This window comes from Schistocerca serialis, chromosome 6, assembly GCF_023864345.2.
Source record: "Schistocerca serialis cubense isolate TAMUIC-IGC-003099 chromosome 6, iqSchSeri2.2, whole genome shotgun sequence".
Taxonomy (NCBI): Eukaryota; Metazoa; Arthropoda; class Insecta; order Orthoptera; family Acrididae; genus Schistocerca; species Schistocerca serialis.
In genome coordinates, this window is record NC_064643.1 from 131,365,949 (window position 1) to 131,390,362 (window position 24,414).

Consider the following 24,414-nt stretch of genomic DNA (forward strand, 5'->3'; position numbering starts at 1 on the left):
ACAGCATTTTCTATCAGTGAACAATACTTTATTATAAACTAGCCAAGGAAATGGAAAAGATTACTAAAACACCCATTTAAAAAGGCAACAGAAACATTGTTCTTAAGTAATTAAAGACTACTTAGATGTGTTAGGTTATTGTTTAATATTGAAAAGGGTAACAACAACACTCTGCTGCACTGCAATACATGATCACAGTTTTGTGTTTTTACAAGAAAATCATTTGCCAGATCTACAGTGTAAGATAATAACGTCTTACCATGGTGCTGAGTTCAATATATTGCAGGAAGATTCTTAGATGGGCTAAGGGGAGGACAGGAATATGTGCATGAGGCATAGTTGCACGCTTATGGATCTGAAGTCAGTTTTCCACACGAGCTAGTGTAAGACACCACAGCAGCATATTCATGATCCAGGAATAGCAAAACTATGTTTTATAATATAAGTTAACTCAGAGCAATTTGAGTGTAAATCAGAGAACACTATACAATAGTAATGAGCTGAATGAGACAGTGCATTTTTTAAGACACTGGCCTCATACTGGGGAGTGTGGAGTGTGATCTGTTTGGCCATCTTAAATCACTTTAGCCAAATGAAGGGATGGTTCCTTCATCAAGGCCATGGGCAACCACCTGTCCTATTTCAGAAAAGTATACTTATATATTCTGTGCATATGTATATTTTGAGCTATTTATTTTTGGTGTATTATGATGACAAAACCTGTATCATTGTAAGATGATCCCTGGATGAATAAATAAATAAAATACCTGTAGTTATTTGTAGTAGTAGTAGTAGTAGTAGTAATTAATGTCAGCAACTGCCACCACTGGGATATGAAAATCCCCATTATATTCAAGAGCATTATTACAAAGAACAATTTTTGGGAAATCAACAACGCAGGAAAAGACAGATTGCTATTTACCTTAAAGAAGACAAGTTGCAGACAGAACAATTAAAAGATACTTATGTAGAGCTATAGGCCACAGCCTTCTCACACACACACACACACACACACACGCACACACAGAGAGAGAGAGAGAGAGAGAGATTACCAACTCCAGCACATTGATCTGGAAAGCAACTATCATGTGGGAAACAAGCAGCAATCTGGAGGGGGTGGGAACATGATGTTAGTGTACGAGTGGGGAGAGAGATGAATGCTGTCTGGCGGAGTATGCAGGGACTAATAGGCAAACAGGCATTGGTTCGGTTAGGAATGGTAGGTGACAACTTGGACCTTTTGTTCCACTTCCTCAACTAAACATACACAATAATTTACAATTTTTGCAAGTGGAACTGTCCATGTTGCTGGAAGGTTCTCCTTTACACATGCACTGAAAAAAATGATCAACAGGATGATGCTCTGCTGCATTGTACTCCAGCAGTAAGGCAGCTTTTTGTCCTAAAAAAACCACACAAGTTGCAGGTGACTGGACACAATGATCAAGAGTCACCTTCCAGGCTGTCTGATTCAAACCACTGGAAATGATTTCTCAAAAGGCCAGTCATTAAAAAAACAGGAAAATAAAATCCTATTAATTATAATTATTGTGTAAGTGAAAATGTACAAAAGATAATTGTAAATATTTACAGTAAGTGCACTTTCAAATATAGGTTAAAATATCATTAATAGGATGTTTTAAAGTGAAGTAAGACGATAGAAAAAAATGTAATAATCAATGTTTTTGGAACAGGGAAGAAAATTACAAGAAAAGTCTAATGTAAACAGCAATGCAGTAAGAACCATTGAGTGACTTAGCTCAAAATTTACTCATGACTGCAAGTATCATTTTGATGGAAAAATTAACTAGTAGTCTAATTAGTTTTAGTCATATTCCAATAACAAAGTAACTCAATTGTCAGTCCCTAGCTTGAGTATTTAGAAATTTGTTCAGAAATTCAGTACATTCATTGTTGCACCTACACTAGTGGCTGTTAAGCCTTCTTTGTACATGGTCTGCTGACATGTATCACTATATTTAATTTATCTTCCTCTTAAAATTTCTAGAAATTAGAGTAGCTCTACAGATGTAATGTAGCTAATATGGGTTGATTAGATTGGACAAGTTCATAAACAAATTTTTGAATTGTTGAAATGTCTACAAACCCTCTTCAGAGAACAAACTGTAAGTAGGTTTGGAGCTGTAATCACAAGACTGGTATTCCACATCCATAAGAAAACAAGACAGAAACCAGGCATGGTAGTTAAGGAACACTCCATGCCAAGTATGAACTCACTAGACGAAATGTTATAGAGCACTTTACTAAGTCCATATTTAGTAAGACCAACTGAATCTTCATGTAGCAGAGTATTTCAATACAAATAGTAAAAAATACAGTAGCAATGAAGTTCATGGCTATGTTCAACATCTAAAACATAATATGTATCAAACGGGATACTGTTTGAAAATTTTAAGTTTGGGAATAAATACACTGTTCCACAACATATCCATTATTTAACATACTCACTCTAACATCCACAAACAATAAAGTGTGTGTCAGTTCCAATTGTTGTGTTTGGTGTTTTCATGCAAGATTTTTTTTCATAAAAAAGTGTTTTGTATGAATTCACTTCCAACAGACAGTTTGGATATCAACATTATTACAAAAAAGGGTAGACTGCTACTCACCCTACAGATGACATGTTGAGTTGCAGACAGGCACAACAAAAAGACTGTTACACATCAAGCTTTTGGCCAGAGCCTTCTTCAGAAAGTAACACACACACATTCACACAAGCAACAAGCACACCTCATGCAAATATGACTGCTATATCCAGCTGCTCTGGCCAGAATGCAACTGTGTCATAGCAGTCCAGAGGGTGGGGATGTGTGTGAGTATCACACAGGAAATGTACACATCCCCAATCCTCTGACAACCCCCAAGAACTAGTTGCAACAGAGCACCCCCAATGTCACCCAATACTATCCCAGACTGGAACAACTCAACCACATCCATTATCAGAGCTCTTATTATCGATCATCATGCCTGAAATGAGTAACATAACTACCCACGATCCTTCCTACCCCTCCTAAACTAGTATTCCATACCCATCTAACTTCCAAATGTCGTATTTCATCCTTATGCCACTTACGTGGAAGACCCAGGTGCAAGACTTGCCCTATCCACCCACCCAGCACTTCCTCTTCCAGTCCTACCAGAGGCTCTTAAGAGACTGGGCCACCTGTGAAAGCAGTCACGTCATAGACCACCTCTGCTTCAATCTTTGCATAGCTGTTTATATTGGTATGACTACCAACCAGCAGTCCACCAGGATGAATGGCCACTGCCAAACAGTGGCCAAGAGCGAAGTCACCAACCTGTGGCACAAAAATCAGGTAAATGTAACATGTTCGATTTCAATGACAGTTTCATAACCCAAGCCATCTGGAGCCTCCCCTCCACCATCAGCTTTACTGAACCGCATGGATGGAAGTTGCACTTACAAAATAACTCCCGAAATCAGCCCAACTTCAACCTACAGTAAACTACTGCCCTATGCCCTCCACCCAAGAGTTTCTGATCCCTCTGTCCTATCACCTTCTCTCAATTCATGTCCCATCACCCTCATTGTGTGTCACTCTTTGCCAATGCACCCACTGGTCTTTCTCCCTTCTTTGCTGCTCTCCTTTTCCACTCCCTGCCCACCCACCCCCTCCCTCCTGCACTGCCTCCCAACATTGTGTCTAGTTGCCTTATCTTGCCACCATCTAATCCCTGCATGTTCTGCTAGGCTGCAGTGAATTCACCCCCTCCCCCAGCTGTATCCTGTTATCCCTTCCCCTTCCCTGCCCCACTGCAGATTGCTGCATCATGGTGTGACACAGTAGCATTCTGCCCAGAGAAAGTGGCTATGTGAGCATGAGGTGTGTGTGTGTGTGTGTGTGTGTGTGTGTGTGTGTGTGTGTGTGTCTCTGTGTGTGTGTGTCTCAGTAGTTACCTTGTACTTTATTTTGATTCATAATACGCTATCAGCTTTGAGAAAGAAAAGTAGAATACAATTCTTAATGGAAATAGTCTTTTATTCATCAAACAGCTTCATGCTTCAATGACAAATATTACAAAAATTTTACTATTAATATTAAAATATATTCTCAAAAATATCTAACATTTGATATTACAATTCCCTTAAAAGTAAGACTAGCATTAACACAGAAATGTTTTTCGTTTTCTTTTATTTTGCTTTTTTCTTATAAATCTTTCCTCACTATGTGGCATTATATGTTTTTAAATCCTCTTCCTAACCACAATAACAGTATAATATAAAATAGAGTTCTTATCTGCATTATGCTCAGCTTCTTTAACAAAACAGCATGCGGACATTAAGCAAGCATTATAATTATCACATTTGCTCTTGAAAATCATTTCACTCAGTTCTTTAATAATATATAAAATCTTTCTATAAAATAGAAATTTCTAAAATATCTATTTGCCTTTCTTCTCTCCTCTTCATTAGAACTGGTTTGTAAAAATATGTACATAATAATCAATCAATTTTAAGCGTTACTGGGAGGAGATCACATCTTTAGCATCATCAGAAACAACAAGACAGAGCACAGTGTTTGGAGATTCACTCTACAATTACTCATGTTTCATTTCATCTAAAATATTATTTTAGTTCAAAATTTAAGTTCACTGTATATAGAACAGGCACATTAGCTTCAGTACTAAAATCACTTGTACTCTCCTTGTAACACACAAAGTAAAGCGGACAAAAACTGTCAATTTAATTCACACCTATTTAACAGTTATACTGTGTTTGCTTTAGATAGCTTTTCTTGTCCATATATTTATCCATTAACCACCATTATCAAACTTTTCTCATTTTTGTAAATAATTATGATTATGCCTAAAAGCAACATGTAGTTTCCAACAACATATTCCTTATCTCCACTTCATTCTGATAAAATAAATGAAAGAGAGAGCTTCTGGGCCTCCATGATACATCTTCTCTTACTCCACACTACCTAGACTTCTTTTCCCTCAAAGAATGTTAATACATGGCAAAAATATCCTGTTAACACACTAACACCAAAATTTTCCCTTTATACAAAAACAAATTTTGAAACAGATACATAGCATATAAAATTAATAAGTGACATGAATTTAAGAAATGCTTTCATATCTCCCGTAAAAAGCAGTTTGGTCAAATTTTCATATAAATGTAATATAAGAAACAAGGAAAGGAATGGAATATCAAGAAGAGGAGATACTAATTACAATACATACTGTGTCAGAAAAATGACAAACACAGTGTTTTCTACCACTCTGACAAGTATTTTTATGCAAACAGTTATAACGTGAAATACATTTCCAAATTAAAGCACCACTTTAACAAGAAAATTTTTAAATCTCTGTACTTAGAATGCATTGCATGTGGCTCGGTGACTGACTGGGTAAGTGTCAAAGTACAATTGCAACGATACAAGCTTCCATACACATATAGCCTTAGGATTTGTTTGTTTTTCTATCATTTATTTCCACTTCTGATCATGCTTTATGATGGGCAACATGTCAAGTTCTAAGACTGCAAAGTCTCCAATAAATGATTCAAGACAATGAGGAAGGACCTCAAGAGTAATGGACTGAATCAGGAAGACATCTATAATTGATCAAAGTACAGATCACTGTTCAGCAATTGTAAGGGCTTACATGATGAGCACAAGCAAAATCACAGCTGGAAAGACAAGAGAAGGCAGGTGGCCAAGGCAAGAGTGTAACACTTTTGGGCTGCAAAAAAGGCTTCCAGAAATTCCTTATAGTTACTTGGTTTGGTGTCTAATGGCCCCAAAAGGAAAAAGAAAACATGATAATAATGATGTTAAGTTCTCACAGAATCAGAAAGCACAACTGATGCAATGTACCAAGCACAAATTTTCATTTCTCTGCTCTCTACTCAAAAACAAGTCACAGACTTTCCCAAAATAAGAAAGAGAAAGTGTGAACCAAATATAAAAAATTCTGAAACAGACCTGGAAAAATAAATGAAAAGTAATTTCTATTATAAAGTAGAAGATGGTATCTGTCTATATGTAACGCCATATGTATTATAACTTTAGATTAATTTTACTGTACAATGTAAACTTTAGCTCTGAAGATGTGCACAGTCTATCAGCTTGGAAGTTTAAGGGATGTTAATTTCATTAGCCTGTTTGTAGTGATAGAATTGACAAAATTGTATCTTTGCTTCTATGAAGCACATAATGATAAAAATTTAATTTGATTTATGATCAAATGATACTGTAGCGTAGAAACAGAGCCATTATCAGATTTCTTTCTTTTTTTCCATCATGTTTTGAGGCTTTTGTGAAAAATAAGTGATTATACAGTTCCCAGTACATAACAGCCACCAACAACAACTTCACCTTGGAGAAACAATTACTGCTTCAATTACTAGAGACATTTGAGCTTTCAGTAATTCTGCAAATCATTCTCAATCTTGGTACTTACAATGCAAAACATGACGAGACAGGTTTGTCATTATGCAAGTGAAACTTACATTCTCTGCTTCTGAGATGGCCCCCTCAGAAACTGTTAAGGGAAAAACAGCAGACAATTACAACAAAATTCACAGATACAGTTTCCAGATAGATTAATTTCAAATTTTGTAAACTGTGAACAGTGAAAATGGAAATGAGCATTTGGCGTCATTGGCCGGGAGGCCCCTTGCGGGGTAGGTTCGGCCGCCTTGGTGCAGGTCTTATTACATCCGATGCCACACTGGGCGACCTGCGCACAGGATAGGGATGAAATGATGATGAAGACAACACAACAACCAGTCCCTGAGCGGAGAAAATCCCCGAGCCAGCCGGGAATCAAACCCAGGCACCTAGGATGGCAATCCATGATGCTGACCACTCAGCTATGGGTGTGAACAGTGAAACTATATTAATTTCTATACTATGAGAATCACCAACATTTCATCCAAATTTTATGGTGCCAAGTATGAGAACTAACATGTCACAGGACTAAATGAATGCTTGGGGAGAAAACATGGTTAGCTAACCATTCACATAGTAACTTCATGACAATTCATTTTTAGCTTAAAGCTGCCAAGTAAAATGAAGGCACAGAGGGAAAACACAATACTATACAAAACTACCTTGAGCCCACTGATTTCCGTTGCATGTGCTTAAGAGTTTCTATATGAAAGCTTGTTTCTTAGTGTCCAGAAGATTCTGTCCACCTTCCATAAATCTGCATTAAAGTGACAAAATTTGTAAATGCTGGTTGACTGATTAGCACCCCTCTAGCTATCTCTCATCATGCAGGCAATGATAGCCTAAAACTGAGTCGAAATATCAGAAATTGGTGGAATAAAACTAGTCCTGATCCTTCATCACATTAAAATGTTGACCTTTATGTATGGTTCATACATTATACTTAAATAGGACAAGCCTCTACATTCTCTGAAAAATTAAATTTAATATTAATATTAACAAATGGAATCTGCTGCATAAATGTCAAATACATACTATTAACAGTTATGGAAAGATGTTCAGTATGTTATTACGGCAGTGTTATCACAACATGTCTGTACTTTCATTAACACTGGAACTGTCTGCATTGTTACTGTCACTTCTGATGTTATCTGCACTCTTAATTCCAAGTGCAGAGAGTAACGGCAGGCCACCAACACTTGCCTCTCCAGGTGCAAAATTGTTCACTACTAGCACAGCATCCCTCTCTTCTACCTGCAGATCAAGAGTAAAAATATGATTAAATCTTTTTTAAACAGCAAAAAGAAATTAATGTCACAAATTTTATTTACTACTTTCTTCCAGTTCTTAGTATTATTTCAATGTGATAAGCAAAGAACAAACAAAATGTATCAACTACAGTGACTCAGACAGATTTCCTTTATAGCCTCAGTCAGAATAGTATGAAGAACTTATGCATGAAAGTCAGAGAGGTTCAAAAGCAACAGTTACTACAAAACTGAAACATTCACAACACACAGCAAGCCAATGGATGACCAACTGTAGATCAAAATGATGGTAAAGATGAAATTAAATCAGTCACTGGAGTATCCTACATCATCTCGTATTTCAGAAAATTACTTGAAACAATAGGTATTCAGACCCCCACTTCTTCACAGTTTGTGAGAAACAGTCTGAAACGAGGGACAGCTAGTGAACCTATACATATGAAATGTGTACAAAAATGAATGAGAACTTTGTAATTTTGCGTGTTTTATTAATCTGATTCACATTTTTTCATTATTGTGTTGGTCAACACAAGAGAACAGTATCTGAGCAATGTTAGCCATATCAGACACTTAGTCTGTTAAAAAAGATAACACATTTTGATAGCATCAGTGATTATTTATTTTGTATGCAAATTAATCAAAAATTTGTAATAAAATTTTGCAATAACAACACAATAAGTACAGAAACATTTTAGAAATGTTAAATATTATTTTTGTTGAATCTGCTAAGAGTAAAACAAGGGTTTACAAGTTTCGAAAAAGGCCATAAAGATGCTGAAAATGATGAATGCCCTGAATGTCCCAGCACATCAACTGATGAAATCATGGAAAAAGTAAAAGAAATTATTATGAACAGTCATCTAATCACAGTCAGAGAAGTCTCTGATGTGTTGGCAAATCAATTGGCTTGAGTCATGAAGTATTTTTGGATGTTTCAGTATGAAACCCATGAGAGCAAAATTTGTCCCAAAATCATTGAATTTCAAACTAAACCAGCACTGAATGCAAGTTACTCAGGAGTTGCTAGATGAAGCTGACAATGATGCAGAATAACTGAAGAATAACAGGTGATGAAACGTGGGTTTATGAATATGATGTTCCTACTAAGGCTCGGTTTCCCCACTGAGGGCATTCTGGGTCACCAAGATTGAAAAATGTTTGAAAAGTTTGGTCAAATGTGAAGATTATGTTCAGTGAATTCTTCAACTTCAATGGCGTAGTGCACACTACTGCATCACAATGAGACACATGTTCATACGTCATTGCTTGTTTGTGAATTTCTGGCTAAAATCAATACTGCAATGACGGCCCTAACTCCATGCTTACCAGACAAGATCCAGTGTGACTTTTTTCTGTTCCGAAAAATAAAGCATATCTTAAAGGGCCATTATTTTATAAGCATAGATGAGATTAAAAGTGCATTGCAGAGAGAATTAAAAGATACCCCTAAGACAGAGTTCCATAAATGTTTCACGTATTGGAAAAGTACCAGTGTAGTGTACAGTATCTAATGGGAACTATTTTGAAGGAATGTCATGGTTACACTAATCCTGAAGTCTACTATAAGACATTAAGAAATGTGAGACATGACCGTCATATCTCTTGACTACAGACATTGTATTCAGCATGGCAATACTTGGCCACACACTACCACATAGAAACAAGAGTTACTGCAAAAGCTGAAAAAAGATGTTTTTCCCTTAAAGCCCACATTTAGCTCCAAGTGATTTCATCTTTTTGTACATGATAAAGTGGTTCAATTCCCAGCAAAGAACCTCATGATTCTATGAAATTTTGCTTCCTGCATAGGGCAAATGCCCCAGAAACTTGTGATATTTAAACCAGAAAATTGACACCATGGGAAGAATTCAACTGAACCAGTGGTGTTCTCGTTTAAAAAATGGTGGCATGTGACTGACAACAAATTTCATTCTAGTCATATGTCAACTGCCTGAGGAGGAGAAAAGCTTGAGAAAATTTGTGAACTTGTTCTTTGACACCTTTGAACATTGGCAGAGTTAACTGGATTGCTGAGGACCTCAGTTCAGTGAATCCTAAAGATAATATGAGAAATGAGGAGGATTTGTTGCCAAAACCTTCCCAGGTAACAACCAAGAAGTTGCCGACACACCCTAGTGGGGAAAAGTATACTATGCAAGCTACACCGAAAGCACCACTATCCTGGTATCTTTTGGGTATCCCCTCGAATCTAGTTAGAACATTCTGCAAACACACAAAGGATAGCCCATTGAAGGTAAAATGTTCGGAGTTGTTAGGTCACAAAATAAACCTCTTCAAACAGTTCCAAGACTCAGTGTTTTGACCTCTCTGGTAGGCTATTCTTCAGGACTCATCTCATGTCCGCATGTAACTGAACATTCTTGAAGAAGATTCTAGAAGAGTGGTTGGAAAGAGTTTTGGAGAAGATTTAAGAGAAATATGATGCAGCTTACCAGCTCAAAAGATTTTATCTTCAATGGCAGGGGTCATGAAAGCTTGCAGACTTACATAACATTCTACTTGAGAAACTGACATGTTATTCCACCATTAATGGCATCTTTTGCATGTGTGGGGCCTCAACCTACTAATGGAAGACAGAGGTCTACATTTACACAATGAAACTAAGAAAAACTGTTAAACAAGGAGTGGGGAAGCATAAAACGTGGGTCCCCCCAAAGGTTCAGTATTGAGTCTGCTCCTGTTCCTAACACATGAACATGACCTTTCAAAGGAGAAAGGAATCGTGTAAATAATTCCAAATCTTGCAGAGGCCTCTTCGATCTTTCTTCTGAGTGCAGTTACATCTCAATGGTATTTGTTACAGGTAATAAAAACCAGTATTAGTCAAACTGTGATTTACACAATCCCAATACAAGAAAGAATTTCCATACAAGTACAGCTCCATATTCTCTGTATCCTTACAATTGATAGCTAACTCTTACTCTATGTAAAATATCAATGTAGTCATGTACATATTACGTTAAAAATATGGTAGCCAGCAGCTATCTAATATAAATGAAGGAAAAACAGTTTTTTTTTTTTTTTTTTTTTTTTTTTTTTTTTTTTTTTTTTTTTTTTTTTTTTTTTTCAAAGTAGAAATTTCTCATTTCTTTTGCCTGTCTTGAGTGTGTAAACACCATCAGCTAATAGCACTTTAAAGATAGTTAATAATCAGTGCAGTTTCTTTTGAACAGCTGCTTTATTTTGTCAGTGTATACTCTGACATGTTTCACATACCTGAACTTCTCTTTCATGTTTGGGACACAATAAAAGAATGAATGTATGAATGAATGAATGAATGAGCGTAGAGAGCAAATACTGATTCCTCTAGCTGTGTCACAAATATTGCTGCCCATCAGTGATGTGACCCATATGGTAAATAAAAAAACTTCTGGTATTCATTAAGGCTATTAATAAATTTATATCCTTTCTTCACAATACCAGAATGATGAAAAGAATGAGCGAAATTCTAGACAGTGTGTGACATGAAAATTTTGCTCATTGTATAGTAGTAGTATAATATCCACTGTTAACCAAGAGTCTGGTACTCAGGGAGGAGACTGAAATCACATAATAAATATCTGATATCATAGACTACTCCACTATCATGATGGTACTGATTTGACAAGTGGATGCTGAAGCAATTGATGAAAAATCTGGAAGTGGGTAATTAACACCTAGATCACGGTATGCCCTGCCACTTGCCTGCCAATTACATACAGGCAACATTTGGCTATATCATTGGCACCTAATCACCACAAAGGGTTTGGCATAGCTGAGTAAACTCTCAGACAGAGAAAATAACTTAAATGTACGAAGGCAGATTTAGGAATCAAATGTTATTGTAAACACAGCTGGTTTCTTGAACTTTTCAATCACTTGCTTCATAATGTTTCTTACATGCTTCACACCTTGATCAGGCCAATTCCTCCGCAATTTATTGAAGACTACATTCATATTATCAGTGGAAAGAGACTACATCTTCATTTGAATTAAAGGAATTTTATTTTTAAATAACAGAATATTCATCTAATTTTTTTTGCACCTATGAAGTCTTCCAGCTTACTCAGTTGTTGAGACCTCAGTAACCATCACTCCATATCCAAATTTGTTCCACTAATTTTAGGCTAATAATCACACATTCTAGAGCATTTAGAAGGAATGAAGATGATATCTTATAGAAAGTCCCTTATTCCCTTTAATTACAATACATACGAACCCAGTTTCAATTGACACCTATAATATCAAGCAGTGACTGCTCTTTAGGATTCACCTGTCAAGTTCTTTTAAGTGGTTGGATGTTAGTTTTAATCAATTAGTGGCCCACCAGATGCACTAGAAGGGTTTGACTGGAAAAAATATTTTCTATTCATGCCACAAGCAGTTGGGAGTAATGAAGGTCAATTCAGGCAGAGCCTCACCTTATAAGGACAACCCTAAAACAATTGGAGTGAAGCTGTTGCCCAAGGGGATTTTAGCTCAACAGCCACACACCCCTTTGACATGACATCACCTTGAGGTCTAGATCCTGGTGTTTAGGCCAAGCACCCCATTCCTTTTAACACAGTGCTCCACTGTTATGCTGAAATATGGTTGCTGAACCATGCCGAGAGCTTATGGTTATAGGTCACTGAAAGCACTCACTAGTCCCCAGCTCACTTAAAAATTTAGTCCACATTACAGTAATGTGACAAAATTAATAAGATACTGGTAATCGTGGGTGAAATACAAACAAATGAATGAGTAAATATATATTAAAAAAGTGTACATGGGTGAACCGACAGTCAGCACAGGCAATACAATAAAAATATATTTTCAAAAATTAACTTTTACACATATCTGCATGGACAGTAAATAATAATTACGAAGCAATAAGCATCATAGTTGGTATAATCACACATTACTTCTTAAAAAACTTTGAGTGCAGCAGTATTTTTGTATGAAAGCTTCACTAATACAGGATGGTCTTAAAGTCACGATCTATTTCCACAAAATAATGGATATATTTACACAATACACGGGTGTATTTATTGTCTCTCTCTCTCTCTCTCTCTCTCTCTCTCTCTCTCTCTCTCTCTCTCTCTCTTTCTTCCCCCTCCCTCTCTCATCAAATTTCAACATTGCTTCCAACTATTGTTTAAGAGCAGACCTGGATACATTCTGAAGCACACCTTGTGAAACAGCCGATGGTGCATCCTGGATTCTACATCTCCATCTCCATGTCCATGTCCATCTACATGGATACCCTGCAAATCACACTCAAGTGACTGGCAGAGGGTTCATCAAACCACATTCACAATAATTCTCTATTACTCTAATCTTGAACAGCACAGGGAAAAAATGAGTACCTATATCCTGCCGTGCAAGCTCCGATTTCCCTTATTTTATCATGATGATCGTTTCTCCCTATGTAGATTGGCATCAACAAAATATCTTCGCATTCAGAGTTGAAAGTTGGTGATTGAAATTTTGTGAGAAGATTCCACCACAATAAAGAAAGCCTTTATTTTAATGATGTCCACCCCAAATCCTGTATCCTGTCAGTGACACACTCTCCCCTATTTCGCAATAATATAAAATGTGCGGTTTCACCCTGAACCCTCTTGAGGTACTCCATCCATTCTACCTGGTAAGGATCCCAGACTGTGCAGCAATACTTCAAAAGGGGATGGCCGGTCTCTTTAGTGGATCTGTTACATTTTCTAAGTGTTGGGCCAATAAAATGCACTCTTTGGTTTGCCTTTCCCACAACATATTCTTTGTGTTCTTTGCAATTTAAGTTATTTGTAGCTGTAATTCCTAGGTATTTAGTTGAATTTACAGTCTTTAGATCTGACTGGTTTATCGTGTAACTGAAGTTTAATGGATTCCATTTCGCACTCATATGGATGACCTCACACTTTTCATTATTCAGGGTCAACTGCCAATTTTTGCACCTTACAGATATCTTTTCTAAACCATCTTGCAATTTTTTTGATTTTCTGATGACTTTACTTGATAATAAACGACAGCATCGTCTGCAAACAACCTAAGATGGCTCGTCAGATTGTCTCCTAAATCGTTCATACAGATAAGGAACAGCAGAGGGTCTGTAACACTACCTTTTGGAGCTCCAGATATCAATTCTGCTTTACTCGATAACTTTCCATCCATTACTAAAAACTGTGACCTCTCTGACAGGAAATCATAAATCCAGTCACATAACTGAGATGACAGTCCATATGCTTGTGTAATACAGTGTCAAAAACCTTCTGGAAATCTAAAAATATAGAATCAACTTGAAATCTCTTGTCAATAGCACTCAACAGTTCTTGTGAGTAAAGAACTAGTTGGGTTTCACAAGAAAGATGTTTTCTAAATTTGTGTTGACTGTGTCAATAGACCATTCTCTTCAAGGTAATTCATAGTGTTCGAACACAATATATGTTCCAGAATCCAACACAATATTTGTTCCAGAATCCTGCTGCATATCGATGCTAATGATATGGGCCTGTAACTTAGTGGATTACGCCTACTATCTTTCTTGAATATTGGTGTGACCAGCACAATTTCTCAATCTTTGGGTATGGATCTTTTGTTGAGAGAGTGGCTGTATATAATTGTGAAACAAATACTAACAAGGAGATAGAGGGACTGGCCAGTACTTACCTCAGCTCAGTACAGCCGATAGATACACAAAACAGCACAGAAAATTTACGTGTCCTAGCTTTCAGAACTTTGTTCCTTCGTCAAGGAGGGGAGCAGGGGGGGGGGGGGGGGGGGGGTAGGGAAAGAGGTTTCAGTTACACACAACCCAGGTTACAAAGCAACAGGGGAAAGGTAAACTGAGAGGGTAGCAAAGATGGGGGCATGGGTGTCAGAGGGAAGCCAAAGATATTCTACTGTAAGTACTGTGCCAGCTTCAAACCAAAGAGGATGCATACAGAAGTAAAGAGGTATATAGTATAAAGATAAACACAACTATGTAGGATGAAAAGATGCGTGAATGGCTAAAGAGGAAAGGGAAAGAGGAGAAGACTGAAGAGCAAATGGGAGTGAGGTTGGTTAACATAGTTTCAGTCCAGGGGGATGGCAGGATGAAAGGATGTGTTAAGAGTGCAAGTTCCCATCTCCGCAATTCCGATGGACTGGTGTTGGGTGGGAGAAGCCAAATGGCACGTACGGTGTAGCAGGTTCCTAGGTCCATAGAATTATGCTGGAGGGCATGCTCTGCTACTGGGTATTGGACATCTCCTAGGCGGACAGTTCATCTGTGCCAGTTTATGCGCTCAGCCAGTTTAGTTGTCGTCATACAAATGTAAAAGGCTGTGCAGTGCAGGCATGTCAGCTGATAAATGACGTGTTGTTTCACATGTGGCCCTGCCTTGAATTGTATATGTTTTACTAGTAGCAGGGCTGGAGTAGGTGGTTGTGGGGGGATGCATGGGGGCAGGTATTGCAGCAGGGTCGGTTACAGGGGTAGGAACCGCTGGGTAGAGAAGGTGGTCTGGGAATATTATAGGGTTTGACAAGGATGTTACAGAGGTTAGGGGGGCGACAAAAGGCAACTCTGGGTGGTGTGGGAAGAATATTGTCAAGGGATGATCTCATTTCAGGGCTTGGCTTGAGAAAGTCATATCCCTGGCACAGTAATTTGTTGATGTATTCGAGGTCAGGATAATATTGGATGACAAGGAGGATGCTTCTGTGTGGTCTGGGGGTAGGAACATTGTTGTTGGACAGGGAGGAATGTATTGCTCGGAAGATCTGTTTGTGGACAAGGTCTGCAGGATAGTTGCGGGAGAGGAAAGCACTGGTCAGTTTATTGGTGTAATTGTTGAGGGATTCGTCACTGGAGCAGATACGTTTGCCACGAATACATAGGCTGTAAGGAAGGGAGTGTTTGATGTGGAATGGATGGCAGCTACCAAAGTGAAGGTACTGTTGTTTCTTTGTGGGTTTGATGTGGACAGATGTGTGGATGTGAGCTTCAACAAAGATGAAGGTCAACATCCAGGAAGGTGGCTTGGGTTTTGGAGAAGGACCAGGTGAAATTCAGATTCGAAAAGGAGTTAAGGTTATGGAGGAAATTAAGGAGTGTTTCTTCACCATGAGTCCAGACCACAAAGATGTCATCTATAAACCTATACCATGCCAGTGAAAGCAGATGTTGGGTCTTCGGGAAAGCTTCTTCCATGCAGCCCACGAAGAGGTTGGCATAGAACAGAGCCATCCTGGTTCCAATGGCCATTCCCCTGATTTGTTTGTAGGTCTGGTCTTCAATAGTGAAGTAATTATGGGTGAGGATGAAGTTGGTAAGTGTGGTAAGGAACGAGGTTTTTGGAAGATCTTCGGGTGGGTGTTGGGAGAGGTAGTGTTCAAGGGCAGAGAGACCATGGGTATGTGGGATGTTTGTGTAAAGGGATGTAGCATCTATGGTGACAAGATAGGTTTCAGGTGGGAGGGGAGTAGGAATGGATTTGAGGCGTTCTAGGAAGTGGGTTGTGTGTTTGATGTAGGATGGGAGTCTGCGGGTGATAGGTTGGAGGTGTTGGTCTACCAGAGCTGAGATACGTTCTGTTGGGGCTTTGAAGCCTGCCACAATGGCACGGTCAGGATGGTTCTCTTTGTGGATTTTGGGTAATAGGTAGAAGGTAGGGGTACGTGGCTCAGGTGGAGTGAGTAGGTCTATGGAAGCCGTTATGAGGCCTTGTGAGGGACCTTGGATTTTTGGGATTTTCTGCAGCTCAGTCTGGATGGAGGGAATGGGATCCTGGGTAACAGCTTTGTGGAGCCTTTATCCGCCGGGAGGATGAGAATATAGCGATCTGTTTTCAGCTCCTTAATGGCATGGGCTGGGGTGATGTTGGGGGTTGTTTGTAGGTCTATCGGCTGTACTGAGCAGTTGTATATGATTGTTAAGTATGGAGATATTGCATCAGTATACTCTTAAAGGAACCTAATTGGTATACAGGACTGTAAGACATGCTTTTGTTAAATGATTTACGCTGCTTCGCAACTCCGAGGATATCTACTTCTAAGTTACTCATGTTGGCAGTTGTTCTTGATCCGAATTGTGGAATATTTACTTTGTCTTAGATCCCTGCAATCCCTTACCTTTGTTTTGTACATCCTCGACTTTATGTCTCCAAGGTGTTAAATCAGGTGAGGGTGATGGCCATAGTCTTGCTGAACCTCCACTATCCATCTGTTGGTTAATCTTCAATTTAGGTATTCTTTTACTATGAGGCAAAACGAGTAGGTGCTCCATCTTGATGGAACACAACAATGTCAGCAATGCCTCCTTTCTGATGCTGTGCTTCCAGGAATTGCTCTTAGACGTTCAGTGGTAGCTAGGGGTCACTCATTACCCCATATGAGGCAGTTACGTTTCTTAATTTTTCCACAGATGTAGAATGTGGCTTCATCAGTAAACAAAATGTAATGCATAAGCTGTTTGTTGTGTGCAACCCCTGTCAGATGGTAATAAGCAACTCGCAGAGTTGCGTGATCTTTATGGTCTAATTGGTGTATCTTATTATGGTACACTTCTTTCTTTAGTGTGAAGTGTAAAACTTTCATAATCACTGATTTTGACACGTCTAACTTCTTGTCTAGATGAGTTGATGCAATCAGACTCTTTTTGATTGCTTCTCTGATTCACTGCCTCTGGTGATATAAGAGGTCTCCTACATGTGGTTCATTACCAAAATTTCCAGTTCTCTGAAACGTATTGACAAGTAACAAGTTCTATGTTCTTGTCTGGCACTTGAAATTTCTGAATGAACTCCTGCTGCACATCCAGATAAGAACAATCACACAATTGCACACTAACAGCAGCCTCATGTTCTTATACCATAAACATTCTTATTTATTATCCTGGGGGAGGGGTAGTGGGAATACGCCCATGCTATCTCAGAGATGGATTATAATGATACATATTATGTAAATGCATCCATTATATTTTGGAAATGGATTGAGACCTTATTACCACCATGTATTTCTTTAAGCTGTTATTGGACAGTTGTGCTTTTCAAGAAGCATCAGAATTTCATGCCTTCTGGAAGAACACAACTTCCCATCCTTCAACAGGCAATGATACTCTAGGTTTTCAGCTCTATGAGATATTTTCCTGCTTTGTGCATCTTGGGCCCACTCAGTGTATCTGAGCATTACTGACAAAGCATAATTGATTGACTGTATCAAGATTCATATTTAACACTGTTTAACAAAACTGCAGTTATCTGTTAGAAGGAAGATTAAAAGCGAATTTGTTATACAGGGTGAAACAAAAATCCACCACCATTTGAAAATGCACTAATTCAAGCAATAATGTAGGTAGAGAAGTAAAAATTGACACATGTGCCTGAAGTGACATGGTGTTTTATTGAAACCAAAAACAAGTGCAGAAACTGCCCCCAAGAGATGACACTGGACATCAACACAACAGTGATGCTGAATGAGAATTGTGTATAAATTGAGCTGTAATGAGAGGAGGAGTCATATCATTCCTAGCCTGTCGGATATACACCTGTTGGAAGGTACAACCTTAATGCACCCATATTAATACATGTGCGAAAGATCTTTTGGGCAAATCATTCAGTGAGAATTGTGTGTCGAGCCACCACATCTGTCAGCTTGACTTCCCAAGTCCCCAGACCTCAATCCATGTGATTATTGGTTGTTGGGATACCTGAAGTCACAAGTCTGTTGTGATCGTCCGACCTCATTAGGGATGCTAAAAGACAACAGCTGACAGCAATTTTCTCACCATGCCTACTAATATGGAGTGCAGTGTTGTTCACAACATTGCCCCTCAGTTGCAGGTATTGTTGGTGAACGATGACCAAGTTGTTGAGCATTTGTTATAAAGATCACCATCTTTGCTAAAAGTCAACTGTTATGCTAATTATTGCTCATGTATCATAGAAAGTGTCATCTGCTAGTTATTTTGTATACTTTTGTTTGGTTTCCATAAACACCTATGTAATTTCATGCATGTGTGCAAATTTTTGCCCCTCTACCTACATTATTCCATGAAGTATTGAATTTTAAAACATCAACAAACTTTTATGTCACCCTTTCCAATTCTGTTAATACATTATGATATGAAATATATACTATTTTATTTGTAGAAGGCACTGGTTCTGCATTAAGTATATAGTTATGTAGGTTAAATTTTGATAAAAGTAGAAATCATAAATTAATGGGTACTTAACATGGAAAGAAATACATTCTATCACTGGGCAATAGTTTGCCTCTCTGTACATAGTGGTGCCACTGACTCTGTGGAAAGTACTTTCCAGACAATAGTAACTACAATTCAGTATGAAGTTTGAATATCTTTCCAAAGTTATTTGTTAAATACACTGCTGAATTGTGAGAGAAATCTGAGAACAAACACAAATTTTGCTCTAAGGCCTATTTGACTGCCAAACACAATACTGGCCTGTACTCAGTGTTTACAAAATATTTTTTTGAAAATTTCACATGAACTTATTAAAAGTGTGACCTTTTCTCAACTAGCCAATAAATAAACTTAAAGTATGTGGGCCTTTTAACAATTTTCTTGTGGATGATCAATAGTGGACTAAAAATGCATAAGATCCACATTAAAATATTTGTTATCCAGCAGAGGTATGTAGAAGTAAAAATATCACTTGTAGCTTGCACTAGTTCAGAGATGTGAGGTTGAGTAGGAGTGTGAGGGTTCGGAGGAAAAGATTTTTTTTTTTTTTGGGGGGGGGGGGGGGGGAGTAGGAGGAGGGAGGGATCGTGTTGAAAACGTAATTATGCTTACCTTTTCTGATTTACTGTTATTTTGACTTTGGGATTCTTCGGCAACTGGTATATGCTTGGAGAAAGAGCTGGCTGTTGGTGGTGTAACGGCTATCAGTGGTGCAGCAGCTGTAATTGTCAATGGCAGTCCAAAGTCATTTTGTCCAAGGTGTGATGCAACAGACTCTGCAGATGTCTTAATCAAGCTAGGAAGCACAGTTGGATGACTAGGCAAATTCAGAATTTGCCCATCAATATTCAAATTATCAGCTGCACCATTTGCAACTAAATTCACTGCTTTCTGCAAACTATTCATCTGAAATGGATTTATACTGCCACCACCATTGGGGTGGACATTTTGCTTCCTGGGTGTATTGAGGATGATTGAGTCAACAACACCATTCAATTTCATTTCATTTGGAACAGCTGTTTCAACAATATTATTGAAGTTCCCTTCATAAGGAAGAGGAGATGGTACAGTCCTCTGAATATTGTACACTAGTCTGTTTTCATCCTCAGGATGCACATTCATTTTTTGGGCATTCCCATTACTGACCACATCAAAAAATCGATTGTTGGGCAGCACAGGAGATGCCAATCCCCCAGGAATCTGCTGTTGCTGTGGTAACACCTGTTGCTGCTGCTGCTGCTGGAGGTGATACAGTGGGGAAATAAAAGGCAAGTTTGGAGCTCCATGGGTCAAATCAGGCACCTGAAATAAGAAAGTAAACTAGAAGCCATTACACATAAACTGAATCGAAATAATTCTTTATTAAATCTCTAGTAGTCAAATCAGATAACTGCATGTAACACCTGTTCTCCCTGTCTGCATACTCATAGCACTACAACATAGCAGAAAACATAAATCCACTTGCGTAAGACATTATAAGTATATGACCATTCAGGAACTACCCATAAAATTCATTTGGTCTGTCTGGCCAAGTTACACTGGTTGATAAATTTTAGTAAAGCTTGACACGAGGTCGTCAGTGTTCCTACCTTGAAGTGCATGTTGGTAACTCTTGCCGTGAGCGATGAAGGGAAGCGAAGGTGGTAGAATAGCTGATTTGTATAGCCAACAACAATTATGTTTTACTTTCAGTCGCAGGAGAAACAAATATTACATTTTAATGAAACATCTTTGATAATAGCATGTATGACAGTGCAATGGAACTGAAGTTCCACAGAAAACACAAATACACAGATGCACATGTGGTAATAAATTATTTAACACAAGTGGTGCTGGTATCATTATATACTTGCAAACATGCGCTGTCTCTGCAACTAAATTAGACTTCATTTTTATATGACAGGTGTTTCACTTTTTTGTATTTATGAAACATCACATATTAAGGTCTCTAATCACACTTTGTAAATAAAAGGAAACTAAACATGTATGACATAAAAACAAACAGCATTTTGTTTAGCTGCATTGATGGATCACATCTTCAAGAAAATAGTAATATAGGAACAAGTAAGGAATGCCAGAAAATATAAAAATAATGACAACATCAGAAATTCATTCAAAAGAACTTGTTGCACTGCATCTCGTACCCTGTTGCTACACACTTCATAAAATGCACAAATGGACCCTTCTTTTCACCATATCTTCTGCACCCCACATATTCAAACAAATGGCTATCGAACTGCACTGCCCAGTTCTATGAAGCAATCTTCATTTGGCCAACCAGATGACTTTTATACTATCGGTTGTGCACCTGTTTCGAGATTGTTAAATTCCACTTTGTGTTTAACAGTAAAATGCTTGAATCCTTCATCATTCAAACACTTATTTATGTGACATAAAGAAGTCAAAAATTTCTGTTGCTTCTGACGGGCTGTACTCAAAAAGATATTACTGAGCAGCGCCTTCTTTGTACGTCAGGAAACAATTTTGGACAATCACTTGTGGGTTCCTCTTTCAATTCCTTTGAACACTCGCCTTCCTATATTATTATTATTATTATTATTATTATTATTATTCTTTCTTTCTTTCTTTTCTCAGACGTTATCTCTGGTCAAAAATGGAAAGTGACGCGGACCTTGATCAAGCGTGACTTCCTTTTAACTGTACGGTATATGTTATATTGCATTTAGGAACTTTCGGGTGATTGAACATGTATCAATAATTACGGATTTCTGTAGTTGTATATATAACTTTGGATGTAGCTATATTGCATTGATGTACTGGTGGATATTGTGTGGCATGACTCCTGTAGTTGATAGTATAATTGGTATAATGTCAACTTTATCCTGATGCCACATGTCCTTGACTTCCTCAGCCAGTTGGATGTATTTTTCAATTTTTTCTCCTGTTTTCTTTTGTATATTTGTTGTATTGGGTATGGATATTTCGATTAGTTGTGTTAATTTCTTCTTTTTATTGGTGAGTATGATGTCAGGTTTGTTATGTGGTGTTGTTTTATCTGTTATAATGGTTCTGTTCCAGTATAATTTGTATTCATCATTCTCCAGTACATTTTATGGTGCATACTTGTATGTGGGAACGTGTTGTTTTATAAGTTTATGTTGTAAGGCAAGCTGTTGATGTATTATTTTTGCTACATTGTCATGTCTTCTGGGGTATTCTGTATTTGCTAGTATTGTACATCCGCTTGTGATGTGATCTACTGTTTCTATTTGCTGTTTGCAAAGTCTGCATTTATCTGTTGTGGTATTGGGATCTTTAATAATATGCTTGCTGTAATATCTGGTGTTTATTGTTTGATCCTGTATTGCAATCATGAATCTTTCTGTCTCACTGTATATATTGCCTTTTCTTAGCCATGTGTTGGATGCGTCTTGATCGATGTGTGGCTGTGTTAGATGATATGGGTGCTTGCCATGTAGTGTTTTCTTTTTCCAATTTACTTTCTCCGTATCTGTTGATGTTATGTGATCTAGAGGGTTGTAGAAGTGGTTATGAAATTGCAGTGGTGTAGCCGATGTATTTATATGAGTGATTGCTTAGTGTATTTTGCTAGTCTCTGCTCGTTCTAGAAAGAATTTTCTTAAATTGTCTACCCGTCCATAACGTAGGTTTTTTATGTCGATAAATCCCCTTCCTCCTTCCTTTCTGCTTAATGTGAATCTTTCTGTTGCTGAATGTATGTGATGTATTCTATATTTGTGGCATTGTGATCATGTAAGTGTATTGAGTGCTTCTAGGTCTGTGTTACTCCATTTCACTACTCCAAATGAGTAGGTCAATATTGGTATAGCATAAGTATCTATAGCTTTTGTCTTGTTTCTTGATGTCAATTCTGTTTTCAGTATTTTTGTTAGTCTTTGTCTATATTTTTCTTTTAGTTCTTCTTTAATATTTGTATTATCTATTCCTATTTTTTGTCTGTATCCTAGATATTTATAGGCATCTGTTTTTTTCCATCGCTTCTATGCAGTCGCTGTGGTTATCCAATATGTAATGTTCTTGTTTAGTGTGTTTTCCCTTGACTATGCTATTTTTCTTACATTTGTCTGTTCCAAAAGCCATATTTATATCATTGCTGAATACTTCTGTTATGTTTAGTAATTGGTTGAGTTGTTGACTTGTTGCTGCCAGTAGTTTTAGATCATCCATGTATAGCAAATGTGTGATTTTGTGTTGGTATGTTCCAGTAATATTGTATCCATAATTTGTATTATTTAGCATGTTGGATAGTGGGTTCAGAGCAAGGCAGAACCAGAAAGGACTTAATGAGTCTCCTTGGTATATTCCACGCTTAATCTGTATTGGCTGTGACGTGATATTATTTGAATTTGTTTGTATATTAAGTGTGGTTTTCCAATTTTTCATTACTATGTTTAGGAACTGTATCAATTTAGGACCTACTCTGTATATTTCCAATATTTGTAGTAACCATGAGTGGGGTACACTATCAAAAGCTTTTTGGTAATCAATGTATGCGTAGTGTAGTGACCTTTGTTTAGTTTTAGCTTGATATGTCACATCTGCATCTATTATCAGTTGCTCTTTACATCCTCGTGCTCCTTTGCAACAGCCTTTTTGTTCTTCATTTATAATTTTGTTCTGTGTTGTATGTGTTATTAATTTCTGTGTAATGACTGAAGTTAATATTTTGTATATTGTTGGTAGGCATGTTATGGGGCGATATTTAGCTGGGTTTGCTGTGTCTGCTTGATCTTTAGGTTTCAGGTAAGTTATTCCATGTGTAAGTGTATCAGGGAATGTGTATGGGTCTGCAATGTAACTGTTAAATAATTTATATCTAAAAACACAGATGATGTGACTTACCAAACGAAAGCGCTGGCACGTCGATAGACACACAAACAAACACAAACATACACACAAAATTCATGCTTTCGCAACAAACTGTTGCCTCATCAGGAAAGAGGGAAGGAGAGGGAAAGACGAAAGGATTTGGGTTTTAAGGGAGAGGGTAAGGAGTCATTCCAATCCCGGGAGCGGAAAGACTTACCTTAGGGGGAAAAAAGGACGGGTATACACTCGCACACAGACACATATCCATCAACAATATACAGACACAAGCAGACATATACAGAAGCAAAGAGTTGAAACTCTCATAGCCATACCAAAACTTCCACATGTCGTCAACACTGTGTTCACAACATGTCCTTGTACATTCATTAGGTATATTCTGTACAGGGGAGATATTTTAGTTGAAGGTTGTTTGCCCAGTGTCAGCGGATAAATACAATAATGCAGTGCCTGTGTTGTTCAGAAGTATGATGGAATGTTCCTTCAGAAATGCATGCATGTCTGAAGGAACCTGCATCATACTTCTGAACAACACTGGCACTGCAATATTGTACGAAATCAAATTGTTGAGTCAAAAGAGAGTGCTTTCTCAGGCTGAAGGCAGCTGTTTTGGTATTTCTCACTGGCTACTTAAAAGAACACCAAATGAAGCATTAACATCTAGGGCTGCCTTCTAAGGTGATTAAAAACAGACATAGTCCGCTTGGAA

At 37.8% G+C, this 24,414-nt stretch overlaps 1 protein-coding gene across 1 annotated transcript in view; it reads right to left on the reverse strand.

Moving 5' to 3' along the window:
• Positions 1–4,101: 4,101 nt before the first annotated feature.
• Positions 4,102–24,414, reverse strand: part of LOC126483777 (interleukin-1 receptor-associated kinase 1-like) — a 164,855-nt gene continuing 144,542 nt past the window's right edge. The window contains exons 12-13 of the mRNA XM_050106933.1: positions 19,488–20,177; positions 4,102–7,694 (exon numbers count right to left, since the gene is read on the reverse strand). Coding sequence (XP_049962890.1) covers positions 7,524–7,694; positions 19,488–20,177 — 861 coding nt within the window. The 3' untranslated portion in view covers positions 4,102–7,523. The remainder of the gene's footprint in view (positions 7,695–19,487; positions 20,178–24,414) is intronic.